This window comes from Solenopsis invicta, chromosome 9 (assembly GCF_016802725.1).
Source record: "Solenopsis invicta isolate M01_SB chromosome 9, UNIL_Sinv_3.0, whole genome shotgun sequence".
Lineage (NCBI taxonomy): Eukaryota > Metazoa > Arthropoda > Insecta > Hymenoptera > Formicidae > Solenopsis > Solenopsis invicta.
In genome coordinates, this window is record NC_052672.1 from 16,694,210 (window position 1) to 16,710,433 (window position 16,224).

General features: G+C 33.2%; 2 protein-coding genes across 10 annotated transcripts in view; one reads left to right on the forward strand and one right to left on the reverse strand.

Annotated features, from left to right (window-relative positions):
• LOC105201848 (SET and MYND domain-containing protein 4) lies at positions 1-5,343 on the forward strand. 3 transcript variants are annotated; one of them, XM_039453811.1, is made up of 6 exons: positions 1-608; positions 773-976; positions 1,067-1,721; positions 2,346-2,632; positions 2,709-2,992; positions 3,070-3,738. In XM_039453811.1, exons 2-6 carry the CDS (start codon positions 790-792, stop codon positions 3,562-3,564), a joined length of 1,908 nt encoding a protein of 635 aa, XP_039309745.1. In that variant the 5' UTR covers positions 1-608; positions 773-789; the 3' UTR covers positions 3,565-3,738. The 3 variants fall into 3 exon arrangements, with proteins under 3 accessions (XP_039309745.1, XP_025989037.1, XP_025989036.1); XM_026133252.2 differs by lacking the exon at positions 1-608 and adding an exon at positions 3,909-5,343 and having other exon boundaries at positions 765-976; positions 3,070-3,550; XM_026133251.2 differs by lacking the exon at positions 1-608 and having other exon boundaries at positions 765-976.
• Positions 701-16,224, reverse strand: part of LOC105201847 (lethal(2) giant larvae protein homolog 1) — a 27,013-nt gene continuing 11,489 nt past the window's right edge. The window contains exons 3-16 of one of the 7 annotated variants that reach the window (XM_011170097.3): positions 14,419-14,509; positions 12,307-12,548; positions 11,841-11,979; positions 10,992-11,179; positions 10,630-10,918; positions 9,785-10,544; positions 9,376-9,532; positions 9,175-9,314; positions 8,595-9,111; positions 8,238-8,518; positions 7,672-7,807; positions 7,227-7,444; positions 6,746-6,828; positions 5,491-6,429 (exon numbers count right to left, since the gene is read on the reverse strand). In XM_011170097.3, coding sequence (XP_011168399.1) covers positions 6,322-6,429; positions 6,746-6,828; positions 7,227-7,444; positions 7,672-7,807; positions 8,238-8,518; positions 8,595-9,111; positions 9,175-9,314; positions 9,376-9,532; positions 9,785-10,544; positions 10,630-10,918; positions 10,992-11,179; positions 11,841-11,979; positions 12,307-12,548; positions 14,419-14,509 — 3,349 coding nt within the window. In that variant the 3' untranslated portion in view covers positions 5,491-6,321. Of the gene's footprint in view, positions 932-5,490; positions 6,430-6,745; positions 6,829-7,226; positions 7,445-7,671; positions 7,808-8,237; positions 8,519-8,594; positions 9,112-9,174; positions 9,315-9,375; positions 9,533-9,784; positions 10,545-10,629; positions 10,919-10,991; positions 11,207-11,840; positions 11,980-12,306; positions 12,549-14,418; positions 14,510-16,224 lie in introns of those variants that run through there. The other 6 variants (XM_011170096.3, XM_011170095.3, XM_011170098.3 and 3 more) reach the window with 6 other exon arrangements.

Consider the following 16,224-nt stretch of genomic DNA (forward strand, 5'->3'; position numbering starts at 1 on the left):
ATATAAGTACTTGTTAAACACTAATTCCAAAATTCTAAAAACTAATAAATTCTTTTCGTCTTAATCGAAATAACACAAATATTTTTTTGTATAATTAAGTTAGTAAAATAAACTCAAATATACAATGGCAAGTAAATGTAGTAATACACTTGTATGTACATCTATAATGCTGACTTATATGAAAACATTTTACCTACGTTTTTACTTTTGGTTAGTCGTTCACATACAATGAGTGCTCAAGTAATTCCTGCACTGTGTCTTTTTCTGTCATCGGGCTTGAGGTAAATTTAGTTTCACTGGCTTCAATGTTCTCAGTACATGTTCTACCATGGCTTATTCAGTTACTGTCTAAGGTCAACTTTGAATATTGTGATTCAAAAAATAATTATTATTGTGTTTACATAAAATACGCCTTATGATTTTCATTTATCAAACATAAAAAAAGGCTTTTAAACATAAAAATAAAATCTCAGTAATAAATAGAAAAAATTGAGCGTCACATAAACTCGCGCTGTGCGTTCATTTGGCGCGAGATACTACTGTCTTTTGATAAAAATCACGAATAAGTTTTATAAAAAAAGGAAGTTTAACTTTTTCTTTATTATCTGGTACTTATTAAAATTTTGATTGTTATGTGTGTATGTGTTATGTATTGTACTCATTAAGAAGTAAATCTAAGATATAAAAAAAAGACTCCTAATAGTTTTTAAGTATATTATATTTATTATTTTTACTATATTAAATTATGTATATAATAAATACGGTATCTAAGGATAATCTGCACAAAAAATGGAGATAGCGAAGGAACTTGTATTAACTCTCAAACAAAATAATAAATCGCATGTTGGATATGGATTGCAAAAGGAGTGCGAAGCTCTCGTTGGTCATATCTTGCAAAATATGGTCAGATCCCAAATGCCTCCTCTGCTCGCTGTAACGAAAAATAAGGAAGACTCTATTAGATATAGAGAAGAAGGTGCGTATTTCATTTGGGAATATATGTTCAATATATCATAATATACGTACTACAATATGTTTGTCACAATTCTAACGAACAAATTTTCAGGCAATCAACATTTTGTAATGGGCGACGACTTAGAAGCTATCGAGTGTTATACTTTGAGCTTGGCATATGCCGACAGCGATGAACTCATGTCATATGCACATGCGAACCGATCCGCCGCTTTATACAGAAAGCAATTGTATAAGGAATGCTTAATAGATATTGACACGGCTTTGTCTCATGGATATCCAAAAGAAAAACAGAGAAACTTGAAAGACAGAGGAGATAAAGCGATAACGGAAATAAAAAGATTGCTTCAATTAGAATCAAAGGATGTTGATCATCAGAGAACTATGAGTGAATCCTATTTATGCGACAACATTGAAAAATCTATTACAAAGTCAGAAGACATCGAGTGTATGGGAAATGGGACAATAAAGGATGGTCAAGAGTTTTTGAAGAAACAAGACGCGACAATTAACGAAGATTATCTTCATTATGCATCGAAAATTTCTCCGTCGAAACCGAGATATTTGCAGGACGAGGATTTTTCCAAATTAACATATGGTTCGAGCCAAGAAGTTCCTGCTGTCAGTGACGGTGTTGCGATATCTTTCTCTGAGAGATATGGTAGACACTACGTGGCGACACGGGAATTTAAACCTGGTGATATAGTCAGCATCGAAGATCCATATGCACATGTTATCTACGAAGAACGGTGAGTCACTAATCATCGCATTTACTTTTCACTATGTTTGTACATTAAAAAAATTCTTGCAATATCTTTTTCATATTTTAATTTATGAAGAATTAAATAAACCTCCATAATCTTCATAAATCTTCCAATTAAAAAAATATCTTAAACTTCTTCAAGTTTTATAAGTTTTTTTGGAAAATTATATGAAAAATCTTATAAGATTTCAGAATTTACATGTATAAAAACATTGTGAAAGAAATATAGACTTTCTCAGCATCTATAAAAAATTTTTCAATTTGTGTAAACAATTTGAAAATTTTTTTAAATGTTAAAATTGTATAGAGAAATTGTAAAAAAAAGTTTTAAAAAATTATATAAAGAATTCTAAGAAAAATTTTTATTAAGATTTGACTACTATATTATGATTACCTGTGTAATATATGAATTTGAAAACCAGAAGATATTTGTTTGACAATTTTATTTATCTGATTATATAGAATAATAAAAAAAAAATAATTCAAATAATGTTGACTTATGAAAAAAAAAAAATATATAAAAATACGTAATTTCGTCTCTATAATTTCATAATTGTATTTTCTCCCTTAATGCTCGAAGTAAAGCTTCGTTCTTAAACGATGTTTACAGGTATTATACACATTGCCACTATTGTCTATCCAGAAGCTACAATTTAATACCGTGCACAGAATGTCCGATAGCTCAGTATTGTTCTGAGAATTGCAGAAAGCTAGCGTGGAAAACATGTCACGAGATAGAATGTCCAATTCTAAAACTGTTAACGAACTTGCTTAATGTAGACAAGGATAAGATAAGAATGATTTCGAAGATCATTCGATTACTGATCGTAGTAACCGAAAATGGAACCAAACTTAAAGAACTGCAACAAGATATGAAAACTGCGGAATCTAATTCAGGTAGACGTATTCAAAATGTTAATTGGATCATTTATAATCTTATGTAATGATTTTTTGATAATTCTTTCTATTGCAGACAACAGAACAGCAGGATTTACAGATACTGCGATATTAGACAGTTTTAGCGCCCGGTCTGCACTGAGCTTAGCAACTAATATGACTACAAGACCGTTGATCGGAATCAGTGCATTTGCTTGTATCTCTGCCCTCGCAGTAATTCTTTTAGCTACACAGACAAAATTTTTTCCTAAGAAATATGAAATTGATGATTTGAAGGATATCACCAAATTTTCTGAGCTTAAATTTTGCGCCAGTATAATGTTTCGTGCTTGCGTGATAATGTCTTCTAATTGCTTTTCAGTGAGTTTTCTTTTTAATTCTAATTTTATTATTGATATTATTCTCTTTCTCTCAAGATACAATTATATTTATCTTAGATACAACAAGAACCAGGAATTGTATCGGGTTCAGGTTTGTACGTGGCTCACAGCTTGTATAATCATTCTTGCGCGCCGAACACTTTTCGGCATTTTGAGGGACTGACAATGATCACGCGTGCTTTGACACCTATACATCCCGGAGATCAAATATTCACAAGCTATGGCGGCGTTTACGCGCACATGTCACGAGCCGAGAGGAAGCAAAAAATATTGCAGGATTATTTTCTCGATTGCGATTGTCCAGCGTGCGAGAACAACTGGCCAACATATAATGAGATCCGGCGAGATCATGTTGGATCAATCTCCAAGAATAAGCAACTTGTAGAAAAACTGAGGCCTTTCAGGGAGAGATTACTCGTAAATATGTACGACATCGAAGCGGTGAAGGTTGTTCTCGATATATTATACAGAGAAGTTAATAAACATCCATGCGAGGAGATACTTCACGCAGAACAGTATTTGAAGAGCTACTATTTGGGTAAATTTAAATAAACGTTAATTAATGCTTCATGCTTCAGTGCAGCCTTTGTACATGTCTAGTTTCGCTTATTGCTTTTTGCTTTGATAATTCCTTACTTATTATTCCCATGATTAATGTCTGCAGCTTGATGTAATCACGCATTTAATGTATTTTGTTTTCTCATCGCAAGCAATAAAACTTTTAGCAAAAAAAATACCGATATAATTTTTCATATAAAACTTTTAACAAAAAAACATCGATATAATTTTCTGTTTTAATTTGCTTATTGCTTTTTAAAACGCTAGAATACGCTATAAAATGCTATCACAATTATGGTATTACGTGCAATTGATACAAAACATCTTCTGGATTTCAGATCCATGAACTTTTTGTCAACAAATATCGATGGTAAGATGGTAACATATTTTTTGAAGAAATATTCTTTTCTTTAGAATATTATAATATCTAAATTGCATATATAAAATGTTTTATACATTAACTTACATTTAAAGCAATTTGCAACACGATTTCACTTACATGACATGGAATGTATGTACATAAAAGCATAAACTTAAAACTAAATTTTTATCAGCAAATGTTGCAAAACTTCAACAATTATTATAAACATTGGATAATGCTTAGATATAAAACAATTTATTTGTATCTTTAAAATAATATTCTATCATAAATCATAGGCTGTCAAGCGCGTAAAAGAAAGATATTAAAAACTACAAAGATGATCTAGGAGAATAAACAATGTAACACGATTTGAAATAGAAAATACATTAATAATTACTTATATATTTCATCGTAATAGGCATTCAATATACGACCTGTTACAATCGGTATTTAACAGTGTTGGATAAGAAAAAGTTTCAGGGGCAGTGTTTCGATTTCATTCTGTGTACACTATACATTACTTTATCAAAGTAAAAAATAATTTACAATGTTATGAATGCGCGTACTTCAGCAAGCTCGGCGTCGATTTGATAAAATGAAGAATTCATTAATAGCACTTTACGTTTAGCTTTAGATTAAAAATTAAATTTTTTTTTAACATGTAAATACACCATTTTTCTCTTCAAGCATAGACACACACATGTGCGAAACGTGACAATATATTATGCTTCATAGATAAAAATAAATTCAATATAGTTAATTAAATTCATTGATAAAATTGCAAAAAAATTTAAAGAATATTAAAAACTTATCTAAAAAGATAAAAACTTATCACACTAAAAATAAAAATAATGTTACTGTTGGTATATATTTAAAGTTAAATTATTCATCAATTCAAATTTTGATCTTTTGTATTATCTATATAAAAGTAAGTTAATGCAAAAATGTGATTGGTAGGAGAGCACATTTCTATTAATCTGTCTTACACTCTTTAGATTCATTTTTGTATAACTTTGTAAGAGTATCGGCGCATGTGTGTGGTTAAAAAAGTACAGTTTTCGGAATACGAATTATTCCCATGACAATTCTACTGAGATCAAAATTATAAAATATTTAATCGGTGCTCTCGCAAAAAGACAAGCTAAGAAATATATCAATTTGTCGCGAAAAAAGCTATTATGTATATATGACATGTTTCTAAAACTTAATCAAGTATCAAGAACGCATTTTGCAACAATAGTCCGTCTCTAAGACTATCTATGCGATTATTTCGTCTAAAAAAACTGCGGATAAATGCAACAATAAAATAACTATGGTGGCATTATGTAGTACGTTAAGCGCTCCCGAATATTCGAGGATTCTCTCAAAAATTCGGTGACACACGCTCTTCGGTAACGCGAAGAGAGAGAAAACTTAACGATTAAGCAACATTGATAAAAAATATACTTTTTAACGCGTTGAAACTTCCTACGTCACGGCCATCGATAGATATTCCTTCTCGAATTTGCTTAATCTCCTCGCTTGTTCGTCAAATATATAACTCTACTTAAGTAGCTACATTTTTGTTTTTTTTTGTTTGAAGCATCTTTATATCGTATCACACTTCTGCTCGTGAAAAACTACAAGACGCTCGAAACGTTTCAAATACTGTAGATACTGCGGATATCGCATGTTTTCAATAATTAAAAATATATAAAATAACAGTATACATTTAAGGCTGCCATAATTCATGGTTTGTGATGTTTCATCATTCTTCCTATCTCTCAATAAACTAATCCTTTTTAAAAGTCTATGACTACACTGATCATATAACATGCATCAGATTCGTTATTAAAATAATGGACAAGTTAAAATCGGCCGTGCAAAACGATAGACGATAATTCTCGTGTCAAAAATCTTTTAAATTTATTCTAATTGGATATTTTGATACGATATTCTTTCATAAAATCGTCTTATGTCGGTTTATCATTTAATATAATTTTTTTTTTAATTTTTTTTGTAAAGAAAAGCATAAGAATTTATATTTCTTATACCGTATGATAAATAAAACATTTTTTAGGCCTATTTTCGTTAAAAATCATTGATTCCCTAATTCCAAAAGTTATCCATTTGGAACACTTTCAAATAGAGTACAATGATGTAGATGTTAATAAAATGCATAAAGTTCGTATTAAAAATTGATCACTCATCGCTCGCGTGGCGCGAGTGATTATCGCTGAAATGCTGCGTAGAAATCTAAATATTTCTTAAAAAATCTACGATATATAAATCCTATCTATATCGCCACTGTGTACAAGTTTATTCAATAAGAGTAACTAATTATTGATGGCTCTGTAAATGGAGCGCAAAATCGATGCTTGGTCAGCATGGAGAAACGATATGGAACAGGCCTACGATCCGACTTCCTCTGGTCTTGCCAACGGCGCCTTCGACCTTTCTGTAGTAGTGGTCACTGTAGTCGTAGTGACCTCCAGATTGGCCAAATCCGCAGCATTAATCTGTAATATTTAAACATTTATTTATTACTCGATAGATATTTTTTTAGTAGAAAATAGTAAAATCTATTCAGTTAGTAATTAAAAGCTTCACATTTATTTTAATGTTATAAGTCAGTTTGTTAATGAATATCGCATGAAGGGAGGAGCGAGGAATAAATTAACAGAAATCAATGGAAAGCTGGTGCATTTAGTAATGGAAGGTCAATTGACTAATGTGTGTAGCGTACAACAAGGTACTAAAGCGTCAACATGAGATAATATCGAGGTAACGGCCGACACCAATTAATTATAATTATATTCAGTGCCGTTTGCTGACCTCGACGTTCGGGGGCAGAGTGATGGTAGCATGTGTTGTTGTTGTCTCGATACCGCTGCGTATCTCTCGCTCTACTGTAGTGCCTGCGCAATAAAACAAATACCACAAACAAAAAATGATAAAATGATAAAAATAAAAAAAAAAATATAATGAATACAAATAACGTGCAGAAAAAAAACAAAACAAAAATTATTTGGAAGCGTCGGAAGACAAAAACGAAATGTAAATTAATTGTAAGTTAACATGTGAATCGTAATCCGTCGAGTCTGTCGATTAGTGATTCTGCAAAATCAGTAAAAAATACTTTGGGCTAGTAAATTCGATTACTCACGCATTAAAAAATTTTAAGAAATTATTACAAGTGTACTCAAAGATCAATCTTTTTACGAATCGTCAATTTGACAGTCCAATGATCAGATGATAGATCTAAATTGCATAATAAGTCACTTCACAGATCTAGATTGATTGCGATTTCACTCACTGTTTACATGTTGCGTTTCGTTTGCCTGACTCGTCTCGACTTCGCCATTAGCGGTCGTACTATTCGTGGTTTGCGTAACCACAGTGGTCGTTTTCACCACTAGCGATTGATTTTGAGTGGCTATCTCGGAAGTTCGTGAAGTCACCTCCATCTTAAGTCCTGCCAAACGATTGTGAAGCTCTTCGGAAGACGTCGCGTTTCTGAAAAGTGGACTGTTACTGCCAAAAAAATGGCGAGTACATCGAATGCTAGTATTAATTAATACAGCGACGAAATAAATTATCAAGCCATATAGTACGTTCAATATGTTTGTATAAATTAAATGTACATGAAGTGATATTAAATAAAATTATAATCCACTAAACTCACAATTAAAATAAAATTTATCGTACGTAAGCAAATAATAAATCAAGATAAAATATCTGATAATGTCAACTGAACTTACAGCAAATGATCTTTAACACTGTCGATTGTAATATCTCCGATAGAACTTAAATCCTGACGGTCATCTTCCCCGTTTACATCTATACTACTCGTAGCTGGTCGCAGCGACGGTTCCTTTGGAGATTCTTCTCCTTCAGCTAAAAGACATGCGTTCACATCGACACTAAACGGCACTAATACAAATAAGGACATTCCCTACTGTCTCGTTAATCGACACAAATGGTAGTAATGGTTCAGTTGTGATTAGGATCAAAACACGTGGAAAGTACACATGTATATATGGGTTATGCAAAATATGCCAAGCGGTTACACATATACGCAATCGCGTTTGCACATAAGCCGATGGTATATTTTATTGCGATGTGTTAAAAAAATGTATTTGTCTCTTTAGATAAATGGTTAGATCTAGTTACAACGTTCGGCTCAATTTTTAGTCCCTGTTCCTCTTTGCCATTCGCGTCTTAAAGACTCGAGAAACTCTCTGTTTCAGAAGCGGTCGAAAGTTCTAACTAAATCCGATCATTATTTTATTATTCAAGTAATGATATGCTAATTTTTAATACTCACTGGTACCCACTACGCCATTTTCCGTGATAACTCTGCTCGCTGCCGTTGGTGGTTGACTTCCCTGCGTCTCTCCTTCGGTTTCAGGTGCACCCTCGATAACACCTTGCTCTTGCGCGACTTCGTTAGTGTTTTCAGTAAACGATCTAGCATGCGGTGGTAAATTGAGCGCGCAATGCGCTTTCGTCATCTTTGCGGCTGACAAAGAAATTCGTTGAAGTTCCGAACTCGAATGAAGATATAGCGCTTCTCCGGCTTTTGTAAATATTAAGGAAGAAATACCACTAAAAGAGGAAAGATATACATCAATTTGCAAACGTTTACTATTAAAAGACGAGATACAAAAATAGATATACTAACTTAATGTCTTCTCTCTTGATCGCAGCGGCATTTAACTGTCTTCTTAATTCCGGGATACTCAGCACCAGACAATCACCAAGATTCGTTAGACAAAGCAAGCAAGTTTCTTCATGAGTCCCCGCGGGTTCGACTTGGCACGAGAACTTGGCGAAACCTGTTTTTCGCACCCTGGAACCTTCGTGAGCGGTCAATTTGTACTTGCAATACGGCTTCAGGGACGGAAGATTGAAAATCTTGAATTGTTCTTCGCTGGCAATTACGACTCTGTGCGTGGAAGTCATGTCAGGTCCGGGCGTCACGCCTTTTTCGGCCTCATAAGGTTCCGGCAACGGCACGCTGGATCCATCGAGGATCGTGATCGCGATTACGGGTGCTCGATGCTTTAATTGTATCTCTTTGCCCAGTGTACAATTGACGTCTTCTTCCGTTCTCCTCACACCGGCGGGTACAGCCAATGTAAAAACGTAAACAGTGCCGTTGTTGGTGCCCGCCCAAAGTGTGGGTGTTGTATTTTGTACTACAAATATTTTAGGTCAGTTTTGCGGTTGCTAACATTACACTTACAAAAAAAAATACTAACGGCTAATAATATAACTTCTGGCGAAGTACAAGCACCGAACCATAGAGCCTAGAGCGTCGTCGACGGGCCTCGCTTCTACTTGTCTTTCCACCGGTTTTAAATCTGCCTGTGATAGATCGCCACTCGGTGAAGAAGCAACGCTGGATTAAAATTTAATAATTACATATTGCTTCCGTATTTTGACCTAATGATTAAACATACCTGTCTTTCTTTTTCTCCGGTGCAGTATTTCGTGTAGGACTATTAGCGTTTGTCCGACGTTGCGAACGTCCCTTTCTCAATCTCCTGAAAGATTCTCTAAGAGATTTTTTGAAAGACTTCCGTCGAGAGATAGGAGTGTCGCCTGCACCGGAAAGATCTGTAAAACATTAAATAATCATTTTGTTTACACTATTATTAATATAAAAAGCAAAACAACTTTAAGTAAAAGTTTCAGATATCCATATAAATATTTAAACTTTTACTCTCTCTAGATTATATTCTCAACTTTATGAAACTGTATAAAGAAAGCTACTATAATTTAAATAAAACTTGTGAAAAATTCCTAATTAATAATTTAAAGTTGCATTGACTGTTGAAAAAGTTGCGTTTTATTGCAGTATTCACGTACCATTTGGATTAAGTGTGCATTTGACACTGACAGCTTTCGATCTGGTGTAATCGAAGACCGCGAGTCCATGTGCTGTGCCAGCAGCGAGTAATCCCCATTCGCTGTGCAACGCTAAAGCCGTAACGGCGGCCGGTGGATATAATTGTAAAAGGCTCTGCGGTTGAAATCCGACCGCAAACGATATACTCGTTGTTCTTGGTGGTAGATGATCGTGACCCTTCCACACGAATCCATCACGATCATTGACAATGTTCATTGTTATGGCCTTTATCTCCTTGTTGATCGGTTCCGAGGAGATGACAGCAGTGATAATGTGTCCAGCTGTACCGGCGATAACCAATGTCGAAGATAATGGGCAGAGGAGAACTTTCTTTACAGCAAGTCGTGGATCATCGGAGTACGGATCGAAGATTCCCACTTTCTTGAAAGGTGGCCACTCATCCTCATCGTCTTCCGGGGGTTGTTCGAGAACGTCTAAGTGCTCACCAGTGAATAGAATCGACGAGTTGTACTTGTAGAGAGGGGTCAGAGCTACGTCGGATGCGTTCCAGAATCTGACAGTACCATCCTCATGTCCGGTAAGCAATAATTCTTTGTTTTTAGACTTATCAGGGTTTGCCGGTTTTTGGCAGAGGATATTGCCGCCATCAATAGGCCACAGTTTATCGGAATAAAGATGCTCTGTCTGCGCTTTACCGGCCGCTACAATCGCCTCCCAAAGTTCCTCAGGCACGTTAGGCACATGTTGGGAGCAAGTCACCTGTAATATAAGAGAATTATAAAGAGTTTGTGTATCGTATATGTATCTACTACAATTTTGCTACTTTTAATTTTAGAATACTCACCGAGCTTGCGTGAAGAGATACTAGGTAAGGCAGAGCCATCATCTTCCATTCAGGATTGGTCAAATCGATAGCTACCAATTCTTCCTCAGCCAATACTATAAGCGCTTCTGGACCGGCAAGATTTTCATTGTTCCCTTCCTCCTCTTTAGGGAAGACAGTGAAAAAATCAATAATTTTAGATGTAAAATCAAAAACTAAATGTTTCTCCTTGGCCATGACAGTGATCGTATGTCGGTCTCCATAACTGGCGCGTTGCATACCACCTGAGAATAGTACGAGCTCGCCGTGTCTACGGAAAAGCTTAGTTAAATTCGTGAAGAAATAGAGAAAGGAAGAAATTATACAATCTCGAAGTAACTTACTCCGCGGTAGGATACACGAGAATTTTGGTGACGGCCTTGCACGGGAACGGCCCGTAAAGTGTCGTAGGCTCCGGCACAGCATCGCTACCAGGACTCCAAAATGCATAGGAACCGTCGTTGTGTGACGAGACAAAGCGATTCTCAGAGATCCAGTGAACCGATTCCAGCTGTTGCGTGGAGACGAATGTCTGCGCACGCGAAAACAAACCCATCAGCTGCGCGTACACGTTCCACCAAAGACCACCAAAGACACAAACGACAATCAGAACGAGCGATACCATCTCACAATTCGTTCTTAACCCTGCTGCTTCATTCGATTCCATTTTAATCAATCATTCAATTATTATTTTTTAAGATCCTGCAGCTTTATAATAAAGCGATAAAAGTTATTAAAGGCTGATAACATTCTCAATTTCTTTGGATATGAAACTTTCCAAAGTAAAAAAATATATTTATATATTAAAGATATTAATATAAAATTCTATATTTAAAAAATAAATACATAGTCTTTAATTTTCGTTTTTAGCTGCAACAATCTTTATTAACATTTTTAATTTCAACACATAACTTTTTTGAATTCAGTTTTCTATTTTTAAATACGTATTTATAAAATGAGATAAAGATACATCTTTTTCATTTGACAACCATATTAAGAAATGTATAAAAATTGTTTTAAACTCGATTGAATGTGTATCAGAAATGAATGGGCTAGCAGGGTTAAACATTGACCCACACTGTGTATTGTTTTGCGAAAAGCATGTAAGCGTTACAGAGTGTGACTATTGCATTTGCCAAAGTGTATACGTACAGATATAACGAGTAAATAATGTGAATATATATAAAGTTTACCTGCTGAGCTCCTGGAGTGGCTTTGTTCCACAATACCATCAAGCCTCGATTGTAGCCAATCAGGATGTTATCCGGATGTCCTGGCTGCTCGGCTATGGCTTCGACCGCTCCTGGATTTTTCTTGTAGTCTTCCGGGACACTATACGATAAAAACAGTTTAATCATCTTATATAGAGTAATTCCTTTCTTGAATAATTTTCAGTTCAGTATATAAAGTTATTATATATATATTTTTTTTAATATAATAATTTTTCCAACTGTTTTTACTTTTATAATAAATCTAATTAGAGTAATTAACTTGTATAGTTTAGCAATTTAACCTGTTAAATTGCGACTATAAAATCTTCTCTTCAAGATTGATAACAACCAAAACTTTTCTCTTTTCGTAATCTTGTTGGTATTTAGGTTGAAAGATATAGAAGATAACAAAAATTTAGGTCAGATTATGATAGATTTAATAATTTACTTTTGCATCACAACATCTTGGTAGATAATATTTTCCGGGGTGACGAAACTCTTCAAGTTTAGCAAATAGATGTTGCCTCCTTCCGTTCCTAACAAGAGATGTTCCCCACTAGATTCGAGACACATCGCGGAGATCTTCTTTAATTTTCCTTCCAATGACAACGTTTTCGTTTCCACCACGGAGCTTTCATTAATCTCCCATAAATGTAATGAATTATCGTCGCACAAGGACACCACGCGTCCCTGTAAATTACAATATCAAATTGATCAAAAAATATCTGTCAGAAATAAAATAGAATTATATTCCATAAAACAAATCCTCAGAAATATTTTTTCTTTGACTCTTAAAAACATTTTTTAATAAGATAATTATAAACTTTCTACTATATCACCATTCCTTTTCATGCATACTTCTCTTTAATATTTTATTCGACAGAAAGTTTTAACAACAGTTTTTATCTTAGAAAGTCAGTGTATTCCTGATATAACGGAAGTAATAAAACGCCTCGCAATAAGTCAACGACGGCTGCTAGCCTCTCCTATCACTATTATTACGCAGAGAAAATACTCGCATAATTTCGCAATTTCTCACGACTCCTCAATTCTGGTACCTTTGTTATCTTGCAACTATCGCACGCGAACACAAAAGCGAAAAGTCACAGCAAACGCAAAATCAAACAAAATTTATTTTGCAATCAGTTTTTGAATTTATACTTAGTTATCAAGAATTTAATTGTAGAAAACAACATCTAGAGTAAAGAATATTGAATTGGTTTACCAGATACCAAATAACAGATTTATGTTACTTTTTTAGCAAATATTTCATAAATTAAATACTTGAAATTTTGATTAAGCATCTATAAAAAACAAAGACTTTAATTTTTTAAGTCTTAAATAAATTCTGATACAAAAAAATTATTTTCCAGCTTTTTATATTAATAAATACTTTCCTATTCGTCAATTAAGCTTTTCGAATACATTGTGTGTTTTTTTTATCTTAATATAAATTATATATTATAATTTAATAACTTATTTTAGTCCAATAAATTCATGAAATTGAGATTACTTTTTCTTCTAAGAGCATTTCCTTTATGTTTAATATAAAAATTCTTTATTATTGCATACAAAAATAATTCGAAAATACTTATAAAAAACTTGCCAAAATAAATAGAAAGTTGAATTTAAAATTGAATAAAAAGTATTATTAGATCTTTATCATAGACAAGCCGCTATCTTATCGGACTCGAGATTTACTTGAAACCGCTTATCGTGATAACGAACGTTCATGCTTATGTCGCTGTGCGTCGTAAAATCAAAAGCTCGATTCAAGAGTCACAACTAATTCGGACAGTATTATAAAAAATTAAATTGTAAGTTATCAATTTTAAATGAATTTTACAAAATTATATCCATAAAATATCGTATATAATTAATTCAATGAAGTTAACATCTTTCATAAGAAACCTTTTAAATATTTTTGAAAAATAATTAGAGACACATTAAGATTTTATTAACACTACCATATTAGCTAAAAGTTTACCCGCGTATTTGCTGATAAAAGAATAATTGAACACTCGGAAGCACGAAGAAAATCTTTTTCCTACATTTTACATCGTAGCTTTAATTGCATTCCGCATTAATTGCGACGCGTCGCAATGTCGTTGCACCCGTGTATTATTTATCAGTATACGCGTGCGTGAGCACATTGTACATACGGTGTCGCATGGGATTATGCAATCCGTAGGCAACTGCATAAGCGGAACATGGTGTCGCATTACTATCGGTGCAATGCGTATAACTTTAATAGAACTACCGCAAAAATTAGCACTATATAAATCACGGAACAACGCGGCCATGTAAAATAATTTCATATGTAAGATATAAATATGTAAAAGATGCACGTGATATACGATGCATACAGCATAAGCAGTAATAAGAGAATATTAGAAATTAATGAACAAAGTATCATACGCGTTCAATTTTTTTACAACCATTTAATATAAACTATTAATATTTAATTCTTGATATAAATAAACGATAGTTCGTGATTATGCGATAAAGAACCACTAAAAATCTAATGTAAATGCAATCATAATTAATGCATCAATCTTACCTCATTGGGCAGCGCAACGATCTTCGTGACGGCATTCTCGCCGCTTTCAACGGAATGTTGTCCATAGAATTCTACGCCTGGCCTTCCGAAACTGATGCTTGAGTTAAGGAATTCCAAAAGAAGAAGATATTATATAATATTGTATAAATATGTGTCATGAGTTCGAGAAAACAGATTCACTACCTAACACGGATTTGGAAATGACCGATTTAACATGCTGACTATAAGGTTCATCATTCGAAAAAAAGACAGTTGCTAAACATACGTAAGCGAAAACATTATCGCACACTTAGCAAATTCCGTAATGAACAATGCAAAATTATGCCATTGGGTTATAATTAATACATAGTTGCGTAAATTACTTCAATCGCAAATTACTTCGAATAACTCTGAAAGAAAATTAGATTTTTTTATTGAATATCCCTTTTTTTATAAAGATCAATTATTTTAGAAGGTTCAACAATGATTCAAATCATTTTTTTAAAAACTTATAAAAATTAATATTTAAAAAGCAAAAACGTTAAATTTATATAAATTTTCTTTATTTTTTAAATAAGATTGATTAAACTTTGGTTACACGATGTTAAACTCTTCAATCTTTATCAACAAGATATTTGTGTAATATATTATTTTAAATACCGGTTGTACATTTATATCAAAATTAAAAAAATATATATAAACTAAAATAATAAAATAATATATAAAAATGTAAATAATATAATAAAAGAAATATACATAGTTTAAATAAAGAGAAAATAAATCTGCACAATTCGATAAAATTTTAATCAAAAATGATCTTTCCAATTCTAATTTTTGTACAATTATTCATGAAAATTTTTCGTTCTACTTAAAATTTTAGCATTGTGCAGCATTCACTATTTTAGCACAAGGTGTCACCTACTTTTTACTTTCGATCAATATTTTCTGCGACCGCAATGATGTAATTTACAAATACGATGTGCTTTTCTAACGAAAATAATTTCACGTCCATTTTTTTTTAAATCTATCCATTACAGCAAAGTAATCTGCTAGTTCGTAGAAAATCATCGAGTCTAAAAACGGAAACTAGATAAAGTATCATCATTCGAGTTGCTTCAAGTTACGGAAAGAGTTCAAGAGGCTCGTGATTAGGTTCAAATATAGTTGTACGGGTGCTTATAAAACGCGTACGCCCGAAGGTTTCACCGACGATGAGGTGTGCCGCACAGATAATCGTGTATACGTATATCTATTGCGAAATAATAACGATTATCTGGTGATTACGTAGTCCTTGAAAGCATCTGCCGACGATGTGTACGCGGTTATGGTATTAAACTGGCATTAAATTCCCAACTCGCTGACGTGTTGATTATTTCGCCACGATCTAACATCTCATTTAATAACATCTATAAACGAAATAAAAAGTACGTAAATTTTCTCGAATCGACAGGCTAATTCTCCAATCACATATAGTTCTTTTCACGTTGCTTTTTTTGCTTACTGTTGCATTAATTCCATAAACAACTTCAATTGTTTATGGAATTAGTGCAAACAAACTTTCAATTATGCTATGCATCGCACGTATTGGGTTGGAACAAAAGTTTTTTAGTAACGTTTTTTTTTAGCGAAATTTCAAGTGAAATGTTTAGATGTTTGTACTTAGATTTATTCAACCATGTATGTGCCACTACGAACTACTTTTGTTCCAGCCCTTTTTTAGAAAATCAATTTTCTAAAATATAAATTTGTAACGTATAAATTTATAATATATAATATATAGAGTGTTGACAACAAGATTACTATAAAAAGTAAAACTCCTAAATTATT

What these genes read in the sequence shown, in the direction of transcription:
- LOC105201848 (XM_039453811.1), top strand. Translation starts at nt 790, where the DNA reads ATGGAGATAGCGAAGGAACTTGTATTAACTCTCAAACAAAATAATAAA. An exon ending in AACTGCGGAATCTAATTCAG is followed by an intron (nt 2,633 to 2,708) that starts GTAGACGTATTC and finishes TTTCTATTGCAG; the next exon opens with ACAACAGAACAGCAGGATTT. An exon ending in TGTCTTCTAATTGCTTTTCA is followed by an intron (nt 2,993 to 3,069) that starts GTGAGTTTTCTT and finishes TATTTATCTTAG; the next exon opens with ATACAACAAGAACCAGGAAT.